The sequence below is a fragment of the Myotis myotis genome, unplaced genomic scaffold, assembly GCF_014108235.1.
Source record: "Myotis myotis isolate mMyoMyo1 unplaced genomic scaffold, mMyoMyo1.p scaffold_m19_p_8, whole genome shotgun sequence".
Taxonomy (NCBI): domain Eukaryota; kingdom Metazoa; phylum Chordata; class Mammalia; order Chiroptera; family Vespertilionidae; genus Myotis; species Myotis myotis.
In genome coordinates, this window is record NW_023416390.1 from 72,235,534 (window position 1) to 72,247,777 (window position 12,244).

The following is a 12,244-nucleotide window of genomic DNA, read 5'->3' on the forward strand; positions in this document are numbered from 1 at the left end:
AACAAAGTCCTCATATCTTTGCATTATTAGGAACTAGCAATTCAACAGACGTAAAAATGCCAAGTAATTTGATCAACTAGATTAATATTTATCTATAGAGAAAAGCTGTCTGCCTTATTTGAATTTCTAGTACTTTCACACTGAATTTATATCAGAAGATTATTTGTATTGCCTGTCAGTTATACTAATTATATTCTAAGAATTCTCCTCTGATGCTTGCACCCACATTCCTATAACTTACTAACTTACCACCAAGGGTTTATGATAATACTAGAGGTCCGGTGCACAAAATCTGTACATGGGTACGGTCCCTAGGCTTGGCCGGCAATCAGGGCTGACCGGGGCCTTCCATCTGCTGGCTGGGGCCTTTCTTCCCTAGCTTCCAGCTGCCAGCCGGGGCCTTCCTTCATTCCATGCCGCCCCCTGGTGGTCAGTGCACATCATAGTGAGCTATCAAACTCCCAGTCGGTTGAACTCCTAAGGTGACACTTTGCATATTAGGCTTTTATATAGATAGATTTGTTGCCTAGGATAGGAAACCTCTATGACAGCTAACAAAGTACAATATTTCTATAATAATAATTATGATGATGATGTTGAAAATTGTAAGTGCCTGCTTTATGACAGCCAGAGTTGTAAACATTGTATAAATAGTAACTCATTTTAGTGGATAGTACTAGTATTACTGAGTACTGTGCACTTGGCTTCCTTTCCCTAATCCCCCGACCCTGGTGACACTAATGGGATGTAGGCCATGTCTATAAAGAAATAATTTACTTTGATGATGGTGGATGAAGGTTCTGAACCATGAACTACCCTCATCAAAGAATGGTAATGGTAACCCAATAAAAAAAGGTACCTTTATTTACCTATTATCTTTTGCCATCTTAATGTGCAATGATAAAGAGTTTTGTTTTCATTTTACTTAGATGAAGAAGTTGAAAGACAGGCTAGGGGGCCATCTTTGTCTTATCCTCTCCCTTCACCCCCAACCCCCAGCCCCAACCTCTCATATAATAATTAACATTGGACAAATGGGTTTTTCAGATTTAAGGCTTTTTGTTTTCTTTTTTTGCTTGTAAGATGGTTGCTTTTTCTCTTCCCTTCAGAATGTTGCCATTTTATTCAACGCATACCCCAAGCCTCCTTCTCTCAGCTCAAATCTTGTACTGGAACAGAGTTAAAGCTGTCTAAGGACATGCCACATGACCAGTAAGAGGTGGTGGCTTAAGAAAGGGGTTCCCCTAAATCAGCTGCAAGAGCACGAAGGCCAGTCCCACGGCCTTTCCCCTCCACTGGGAGCACCCACCAGCCCAGGCCTTGGAAAGCTACATTTCCAAAACTACACACTCCCATTCCACCACAACAAAGCTTTCTTAGAGCACACAACACAGCATCCTCTTCCCCAGTCCCTAGTAAAACAGCACTACCACGCCAGCGGCCTCCCGCAATCCTGGGCCAGGATGCCTCAGGCTTCCTGGTCCCCTATGGGCACCCAAGGGCTTTGGTCCAGAAGTGGGGGAGCCAAGCGAAGAGGGGCTGAACCCAAGGCAAAAGCCCAGGAGAGTCCAGACTGCTGGTAAGCTGAACCTTTCCCACTCACCACCCAAATCCTATAACACTACAGCCAGGCTGACCACTGAAGGGGTTGCAAGTTTCAATGCTCCCTGCAAGAGATGGTATTCTCTGAATCTGGGCAGTTGGACGAAAGGCAACCCCCAGACGCTGTCCCTCCTGAACTAGACATACACACCCTGGGATTTCTGTTTTCTGCGTGGAGAGAGGGAGAAATGGAGGATGAGAGGTGGGGACGGTGAGGAAGTAGGATGTGGCAATTCCTGGAGGGAACAGGTAAGGGCTGGTTACAGTCATCTCTCTGCCCTGGACTGAGCCCGGTTCAGGGGCAGCTGGCCTACCCATAGCTTTGTTCTCAGCATCCTGGTCACTGGCACGCAAACACCCCCCCCCCCCAAAAAAAATCATTGCAACTGGCCAAGAGGCCCCTAACACCCCCATAACAGCCCCAACCCCTTGGCAGAAGGAAGAAACTTGTATACAAGGCACTCCAGCACCAGCTGATCATTACATAAAATAATGAATAGTATTTTGTTTTCTTTCAAGTCTTTGGGAAAATGAAATTCAGGTTTTCAACCAATCTACTAACATTTATAGTCACTTGTGGTGAAGCGGGGTGTGTGTGGGGGCTGGCGGGGGGGGTTGGTGCTCAAGGTGGGAAGCATGAGGAAGGTGCAGAGGGACACTGTGGGGAGGGAGCAGTCTGGGGACCCTGGTCCCCATGCCATTTGTGGGGCTGCGACACCTGCCTGCCCACCCGCCTTACCTATAGATGCAGTTTCCATGACAACAGGCAGTGACCAGGTGGGATTTAAGCCTAGTTCCTGGGGCACCGCTTTCCTGACCCCCGTGCCCAGCCCTTGGCCAGACTCCCCACCTGCAGCACCATCCTCTCCCCTTTTGGCATCACTGCTTCACCCTCTCCTTCCTCCCTGTCCCCAAATCACTAGGACCTGGGGCCAGTCAGCGGCAGCAGCTCTTCTTGGGGATCGGGTGGTGTGGCCATGGCTGGCAGTCCCCGGGCACGGTGATGGCGGCTGAGGGGATTGGAGGTGTGATGGCTGGACCAGCCGGCACTCCCTATTGCTTTTCCCCCTCCCCCCCAGAACTCAGGGCTTGGGAGGCTGTGGTATGCACCACCAACACTGCCACAACTCCGGCTGAACTGCTGCCCACCATGCTCCCTGCTTCAGCTCCTCCTCCTGTTGGGGGCCGATCGAGCTGGGCCAGCTGGGGGTGAGGTGGGAGTAAAGTGAGGGGTTGGGGTGGGGTAATCGGGGCCTGGATCAGTCTGGTTGGCTGCCACAGTGTGCATCATAGCAACCAGTCGTCCTGGTCATTCTGATTGTTCTGTTGTAATGGTCGCTGGGCTTTTATATATATATAGACTAGAGGCCTGGTGCATGAAATTCATGCACAGGTAAGGTCTCTAAGCCTGGCTGATGATCAGGGCTGATCTGTGGGGCAACTGGCGGGGTGATCAGAGAACCCCTGCTGGTACCTGCCTTGGCTGGCCTGGGGCCTGTGGGCTGGGGGCAGCCCCTGCGTTGAGCGTTTGCCCCCTGGTGGCCAGTAGTGACTTGTCGATCCTCTGGTTATTCTGCCATTCAGTTGATTTGCATATTAGGCTTTTATTATATAGGATACACAGTGGAGAAATTGGAGTCTGTAAACCTTTCTGCTCTGCCACTAACAATATGGCTGTAAAAATCAGTTTTATTTTCTGAATGTAGTTACTTCAATTTTGTACAAGATGGCTTTCAAAGCTGTTTATTTCTGAGATTGCTTTACCTTCTCTAGTATCGATGGACATGACCAGTTCTCTTTGATATTTATGAAATGAAATGGGCATTGTTAGCCATTTGCCTTGGACAAGTAACTTGAATTCTCAGGGATTTAACAGTCATCTCTGTAATATGCAAGCAATTACTTCCTCAGTACGGGAGGCAATAGTATGGCCTAACAAAGAAGCATAGGCCCTGGTATCAGGTCATCTAGGTTCAGATTTAGTACTAGCTCTTCTGCATATGGGGTGATTTGGAGTAAGTTCCTTATCTTCTCTGTGCCTCAGATTGCTAGTCCAAAAAGGGTCCAATAATAACACTACCTTATAGAGTACTTCAGATTGATGAAGTAATTCAAGTACTTAGCATTAATGTCACCTAGTGCTTAACACCAAATAAGCAATCAGTAGCTGACAGTAATTATTACTGTTATAAGTAGTAATACTAATATTAATACAGTTGTTTTTTTAAGATTCAAGTACTGTATAATATATGTAAACATAGGCAAAGGTGAAAAGTAAAAGAAGCTACGATTGTTATGCTCACATAGGAGTACTGAGACATGAAGAACATCCTCCAGTTAGTGGCTTTTTTCCATTTTTCAAAATAGCAGCTTGTCTTATTGTATAGCCTGAAGTTCACCTTTTAAAATAAAGTGATAACAAAATGTTCTGATACATATTCCACTTGCCACCGTTCCCCCAGTGATCTCCGCAGTGTTCTTTATGTAGAAATGTAGGAGCTTTCATGATTCCAGGCATTCAAGATGTTACCCTATAGCTAGAAGCCAAGGGCTGTGAGAGCAATATTCAAATGCAGGCTGAGTTATTCACAATCTTTATGTAGGAGATTAGACCTCATATGGATGTTCCTTAAAAGTAATTCCAATTACTTCTTTCTCCTTCTCCCGAATAAGAATATTATTGTTTGTAAGATAGCTATAAATACAGATAACTAGTAAAGAACACGTCTTTCATCATGCTGGATATCAGGTCGGTTTAGAGAACAAAAACTAAACAAGCAGTGATTCCCAGAAGTCCTAGAGATTACTTGCAGGACCAAATTTCTGCAATCCTACTGTATTGTCCAGATGAAATACATTCCACTTAAGCCAGGTAGCAAGTCATACTATTTGGCTTATGTCCTGTGTGGGATATGGTAAGCAACATTAAATCAACAACTGGAAAATTACCCAAAATGACAGGTAAATTATGTAGGGCATAAGCAAACAATTGTATAAACAAATAGGCAGTTTTCAAAGAAAAAATAAAAGAGCTTCCATCTGCCTCTTCCACCTGTATCCACCAGTCATGTCCAATAATACCCTTCTGTGCCCTTCTTGTTCTATGAACTCTGGAGTATGTGGGGACAAAACTGAAGAATTAGAAAGTCATTAAAATGCATAGTAGAAAGTAAAGAACCACGGGCTAGACTCCTCAGTTAGGAAATAGCCCTGTGAGAACAGAGTTTCACAGAATGTCTTACCCAAGTAAACACATAAAATGACTTAGAATTCCAACAACCAGGAAGGATTACTGCTATATTATAATATGTAGCTTTTTATGCCTTTTATTTTACTTTGCTGCTGTATGTTTATGGAACAATGGGCTATTTATCTCTTGTCTTTGTTTCAATTTGTTTCTAGAATGCCACTTTCTATTCATGACTTTAGAAATAAATTGGAAAGGTCATTATATTATATACCTCAGATGCTTCATCAAACATTTTTCCTAAATGATTTATTAGTTATAATCACTTTTTTTTTTATTAATGCTAACCCTGTGTTGTATGCTATTTAAATTTTAAAATGCAGTTGCATATAATAGGATAACCCTGTGCTGCTGTTTCTGTCCCCAGAGCCACAGACCTGTACGTTGAAGGATTTTCTCTGTGCCAATGGGGACTGCGTTTCCTCCAGGTTTTGGTGTGATGGGGATTTTGACTGTGCGGATGGCTCTGACGAGGTAGGCAACTTTGCAACATCAAACAAAAACTAAAGTGGTGTTTTAGAATCACATGTATAATTATTATTGTTTAATCCAAGGACACTCTGAAATGTACTTTGCTCCTGACACTCTGAGAGATAAGTATTATGTCTAAGCTCAGAGCCGCACGCGCCCAGCACAGGGAATAGTGCTTGTGCTGCTGTTGACAGTCAATTTTATAATCTGTTTTACCTCAAGTGGTGAATGGCTCGGTTGGGAATAGGATGTTTGGAAACCTTATTCCCTCTAGCTGCTGCCCTTGCCGTTAGTGAATGTGTTCATAAATTTGCTGCAGTATCCATAGGCAGGACTAATATTTTATGCATTTAAAACAGTTTCTTCTCCCCAGTCTTTTTCTCCATAGATATAGTCTCAAAGACGTCGATGTAGGTCATCAATTTTCATGAAACCACAGGTTCAGCTTTGCTTAGTTGATGAATCACAATCCATTTATAACAAGGCCTGTGTACACACAGCTTAAGCAAAAACGTTTAGAATGTCTCTGGGTAATTATGTAAACTTATGTTGTGCTAACATTTATGCTACTTCACATGATTCGTTATTTATGAATCTATGTTTTTCACCTTTAAATTACTCCATCCATGACATTTTAAAAATAATACATGACATGTGGTTATATTTTTTCTCAATCAAATCTAAAATGACCTGATGACCTCAGTTTTTAGCACCAGGGAGCAAATCAGCAACAGTCATTTCTCATGATTTTCTCCGTTAATGACGGTGCATGTTAATATCAGGCACACAGCACTTGTGCGATCAAATCCGGTCAGAGATGAAGGACAAATGTGGTCCCTGGTCCTCAGTGGCCACTGGGGCTCCTGACGAACATGACTCCCTGGAGCTCCGCTGCTGTGGTTGACATGCATATGTAGTTCCCCCTCCTGAAGGACCTCCGCTGGCTGCGGGCCTGGCCAGGGACAATCTTCCAGGGGGCTCCAGAGGCTTCTGAATTTCAGGTCCAACTCCCTGCAGTATCCACTAAGATCCTGCCACTTTGGGAGAAACCAAAGGTCTTTACTATTGATAGAACCCACATGAACTGTTTTGTCCCAGTCTTCAGGCATTCTTATCAAGATTACACAATTCTGCATTACATCTCACTATCTTGAAAAATCCCTCTAATCACATTCAGGTGCCTGGATTTTGGAAACCAATGGCTATAACTTCTCACCTGGAGGCCAGAAAACCTAAACCTCCAGGTTGCGAAGGTTTCCCAGAAGTTGAAAAATACTATTTCTATTCATGGGAGTTAAATTCTTACATTGCTCAGCTACATCTTTATTTAGCATCTATTTATTCAAGGATTATATTAAACATTCCCCAGTCAGGAAAAACACATTTCACACAAACTTCTTCATATCATGAAATTGTTTTGTTTTCTGTAAAAATATTTTCCTCAAGCCCTGTTTAATCTATGAAACTTCAAAGGAGGTGATATATTGCTTAAGGCTTATGATTTTACCTTGCATGTTATTCAGGAAATGTCCAAGGTACATGTACAGAATCAAACATTTCTTTTTCAAAAAGTCTACTCATGTTAAAAATTCCAGGGCCTAGAAAGGAAATTGACAAAATGAGCAGCTAACATCGTGTCAAACCAGACAAGACTCTTAGGATTGTGTCCGGAGTACTTAGGAGCAAACTTGAAGAGATTGCCAGTGATGAAAGGAAAAATTTGAGCATCATAAATAATAAAATGGTTGCAATGAATTGAAATACAATAAATGTATACAAAAAGTTCATAATAATTTTTAGAAAAAATAAAAGGCTTATTTTTCACTTCGGAGGTTGTTAAGCTATCTGCATTCTTAATATTCAATCAGACAAATGTAGAATGTGGGACATTTTATAGAACAAATGATCTTTAAGTAGTAAATATCATTTAAGAAACTAGGAAAATAGGAAATAGTCCCACATTAAAAAAACAAATTCAAACCAAATTCAATGTGCAGACCTCTTTTAGATCCTTATTGTACCGAGCAATCATTTATACAGTTAAGAAAACAAGGATATTTAAGGAAAGAATTAAGAATAACTTTATATTAAGGAATTTTTGTTAATTTTGTGATGTTAATTTTCTGATATTGTTGTTTTTATGTTAAAATAATTCAGAATGTAAATAAGTGGGAAGAGGATGTATGAAGCATAAAATATTGTTAATGGTTAAACATGCATGGTGGGCACATGGGACTCATTGTTCTAGTCTCTCTACTTTCTGTGAATGTTAATTAAATACCTGACCAGTAAACACACACACACACCAACTATGCTTTACTGTAGATCAAAATCTTCTGATGATGTAGAAAATGCCTAAAATTACCACTTTTTGTGCTATCAATAAAGATACACCAGTGCCATTGGTTAATGAATTAAGAATTATTTCACTGAAATTTGTCTTAATGCTGAGATAATACTTCATTAATTCTACAAATATATATGGGACAGTTATTATAATCATGGAGTGGTAATAGATACTTGGTACTTAGACAAATATAATTCCTATACCAGTGGAGCTTAATTACATGAGATTGTTTTAAATTTTTAAAAAATATTATTACTCTTGAGAGTACTACAGTATCCCCCTTATTTCCTTCTCATTGCTCCCCAACCTGGTTCCTGTTCTGTCCCAGACATTCACCACCCTATTGCCTCTTATTTTCTGCATTTGCTACTTCATTCACTCATTCATTTATTTATTCATCAGTTTTTATTGAATGCTTATTATGTCCCAGGAACAACACTGAACATGAGGAGTACAGCAGTGAATAAAACATATGAAATCCCTTTCTCATGACTACTTCTCCAACACTTTTGACACCATTCACTGTTACATAGCTTACTGTTCAGATATAGCGCATTTCAAATTATCCTTACACATTAAAAGCCTTTTCTTAGGTAGTTCCATTTCTGTTTAAGCTTTCACTGTGAAGCCTTTCTTAAAAACCTTAAGAATATGTATGTTTGAAACTATTGAACTAATTTTGACAATTAATGTATTTTATTGCAATTGTTGGATTAGGTACTGGCCTTTTTAACACTCAATGAGTTTATCAAATACAGGGAGAAAATCTTATTTTGATTCGTATTCTTAGTTAATCAAATACAGGGAGAAAATCTTATTTTGATTCGTATTCTTAGTTAAGAAACACTCTGGCAAAGAGTAAACTCTTTATACTTGGGAAAAGAAGGGAAGTGGAAAACAAATTATATAGCAGGCAGTCTATTAAACTACTATCAACAAAGAGAAAATTGTAGAAATGTAGAAAGTAAACTCTCCATCCCTCCATGAGGGTAAAACTAAGAAGAAGCAGAGAGTAATGGATCGAGATGTTCCATTTCACAAGCTGTGATAAAGTTGCACTGGTTGTGGAAGGAACAGACAAGTACATTTTGGCAAGAACATAAATTCCTTAACAATAAAAAATCATAATCTCAGCAAGACATGTCATAGTACCATTCCATTTCAATCAGGATGGCAGCCCCGAAGGAAGGTAAGTTTCTAGTGGATCCCTTTCATTGATCACATATAAAGAATTGACATATCCCCGAAGGTATATCTACTATTTGACTTCCAAATAAAATCTATATGTGAGCTAGCAGGAATAACAATTGTGACAGTTCATTTCACAGTTGATTTTACGAACAATTGTTGGGAGAGAGGATTGTGAACAGCAAGCCAAATAGTAAAAGGATGGGTACAGGGGAAAAGATGGGAAGAAGACTAAAGAAAGAAGACGAGGAGAGATTTGCCAATGCCAAACAGATTTGCTTTAAGTTTCTTATTTGTTTCACGTGCCATCTTCCCACCCCACGCCCAATGAACTGGATGTAATTCTTAGAAATAATTAGTTAACCTTTTTCCCTCACAATCTTCATTCTCCCTTACAGTTATTAAAATTGTGTCAGCCCCGAACAATCCACTTTGAGCAATTTAATTCGTAGGATGAAGTCGAAGCATTTATGTTTTTATTTTCATTTCTCTGTTTTATTATCACTCACAAAGAAAAGTGGAAATTTGTTATCATTATGTTATGTAGCACTAGGCTTACACATGACCAACTGAGCTATGTATACAGAGTGGGGCAAAAGGAGGTTTACACTTATGAATACGCAAAACACAGTTTATTCTTGTATTATTATTTATTACTAATTGTATTATTGTTTTTCGTATGGACAACTGTAAATCTACTTTGCCCCACCCTGTATGTGGCAAACTTGATTTCTATACTTCTAGGTTTCTATGCATAAGGGTTTAGTTGTCTTTGGGTTACATTTGTCTAATAATTAAGTTTTAATTACATCTGTATTGTGTTTTTTTACAGAGAAATTGTGAAACTAGTTGTTCCAGAGATCAGTTCCGATGTTCCAATGGTCAGTGCATATCAGCAAAATGGACATGTGATGGTCATGAAGACTGTAAATATGGAGAGGATGAGAAGAACTGCGATCCAGGTAAGACAACGCAGGTGGTATTAATTTAGCTGATATTTCAACCTGATAGAATTTAAATTTGCACAATGATATTCAGAAAACAGTGGAAAATTCATAGACAGATTTCTGTTTTTTAGACATAATCTGAAATATCTGTATATAGCTTTACTAGTGTGCCCTTCTTATGTTTTGAAAGTGTTTCAACAGGTAAGATTATTACTATGTTTGAGATCCAAGCATTACTCCCCAAAATTTGACCTTTTAGTTTCTGTATCTTTCCATGTCATTTGGTGTTTTTTTTTTCATGACAACACAATGAAATATGTTGAAACTGTAAGTATGATAAAAGTTAAGTTTTCTATTATGGAAATCAAAATTATGAAATAGGGTATAGTAATTTCAACATAATACCAACTGAGAAAAAGCATAAATGTATTATTTCTGTTTACATCTTGGTCCAAAATCAAAACAAAATTAGGAAGCAAAACCAGCATATAGGAGAAACACACCCAATTTATACATTTTCATTTCTTAAATATGGCTCTATAAATATGCTTATTAAAAACTTAATTTTTATAGTTAACTATTTTAAAAACATATTATAGAAATCACTACGGAAAGTATACTATAATCTGTGTATAACCATGAAAGCATTACTTTGAGAGATTAGGTAAGAGTAGCAGATACAATGCACACATGTGACCATGTCCAGTACCATGCCCATGATCCATAGCTCTAATTCAGTGGTTCTCAACCTCCCTAATGCTGCGACCCTTTAATACAGTTCTTCATGTTGTGGTGACCCCCAACCATAAAATTATTTTCGTTGCTACTTCATAACTGTAATTTTGCTACTGTTATGAATCGTAATGTAAATATCTGATACGCAGGATGTATTTTCATTGTTACAAATTGAACATAATTAAAGCATAGTGATTAATCAAAAAAAAATATGTAATTATATATGTGTTTTCCGATGGTCTTAGGTGACCCCTGTGAAAGGGTCATTCAACCCCCAAAGGGGTCGTGACCCACAGGTTGAGAATCGCTGCCCTAATTGGTCACATCATTTTTCTTACTGAATCCAGACATGTTCTCAGACTCATTAATAAAACAAATCCAAGGCAACCATTGTCAATTAAAATAAATTAAAACATAAGGAAAAAGCTTTTCAGCATTCCTGGAACATGCAATTCAGACCACAAAGTAAGTATATGGTATTTGTCTACCTAGTGTATAAAGTAAGGCTAAGAGCCCCGAAGTTTGAATGCAAACAAATGCAAAGACATAGCAAAAGCAGCTATAATAATTCTGATGTCAATTAATTAGATTGGGTTCTGGTAATTACTTATATATCTACTTGTTGTTTTTATTTTCTGTGTCATAAAGGAATACTTCAAATTCTATAGACTCTGTTAAGTATACATGTACTTGTGTTAAAAACCCCAGAACAAGAATAAGTCTTATAAGTTATGCAAATATGACATTTATGTCAACATAATCAAATAGATATTACAGTGTCTGTGAGACCATGCCACGATTTCCGCTTTTAGCTTTATACTATATATATATACATATATATATATATATATATATATGTATATATATATGTATATATATATACGTATATGTATATATATATATATATACGTATATATATATGTATATATATGAGAGAACATTCCCAAGATTCACTAAATCCTATTTACAGTTTTAAAGATATTATAAAGCTTTTATCTTATAAACTAGAGGCCCAGTGCACAGATTTGTGCATGGGGGAGGGGTCCCTCAGCCTCAGGGGATGTAACAGTGCAATAAGTGGCAGCAGCCAGGAACAAGCCTGAGCCGGGGCTGGGTGCCATGCCACTCGCACTCTTCCTGGCCCACTGCGCCTGCCACCACTATTCTGTAGCGCTGCTGAGAAGTCGGGAGAGGCTCCTGCCACCACAGCTTTGCTTGCCAGTTGAGAGCCCGGCTTTGGCTGAGCGGCACTCCCCCTGTGGGAGTCCACAGACCACCAAGGGGCAGCTTCTGTGTTGAGTGTCTGTTCCCTGGTGGTCAGTGTATGTAACTGCAACTGGTCAACCAGTCATTCTGGTCATTCTGTCACTGGTCACAGAGGCTTTTTATATATATACTAGAAGCCCGTTGCATGAAGATGCGCGCAATAGGCCTTCCTTCCCCTGGCTGCCAGCACCGGTTTTCCTCCAGAACCTGGGACCCAGGCCTTTGGTCCAGCCGCAGCGGAGAAGCCAAGCCTCAAGGCTAGACTTTTCCGCTGCGGCCCCAGTGAGCCTTGGCTTCTCTACTGCAGTCTTCAGTCTTCAGTCTTCACTCTGGCCGGAGCCTTCAGTCTTCGCTCCATCTTTGTTGGGTTAATTTGCATAGTCACTCTGATTGGCTGGTGGGCGTAGTGACACCAATTTGGATGTTTCTCTTTTATTAGTG

The 12,244-nt window shown here is 39.7% G+C and overlaps 1 protein-coding gene across 1 annotated transcript in view; it reads left to right on the forward strand.

Moving 5' to 3' along the window:
• LRP1B (LDL receptor related protein 1B) overlaps nt 1–12,244 on the forward strand; it is a 1,379,523-nt gene that overhangs the window by 1,234,757 nt on the left and 132,522 nt on the right. Inside the window, exons 68-69 of the mRNA XM_036320679.1 lie at nt 5,217–5,323; nt 9,688–9,817. Of these exons, the coding sequence (XP_036176572.1) occupies nt 5,217–5,323; nt 9,688–9,817 (237 nt within the window). The remainder of the gene's footprint in view (nt 1–5,216; nt 5,324–9,687; nt 9,818–12,244) is intronic.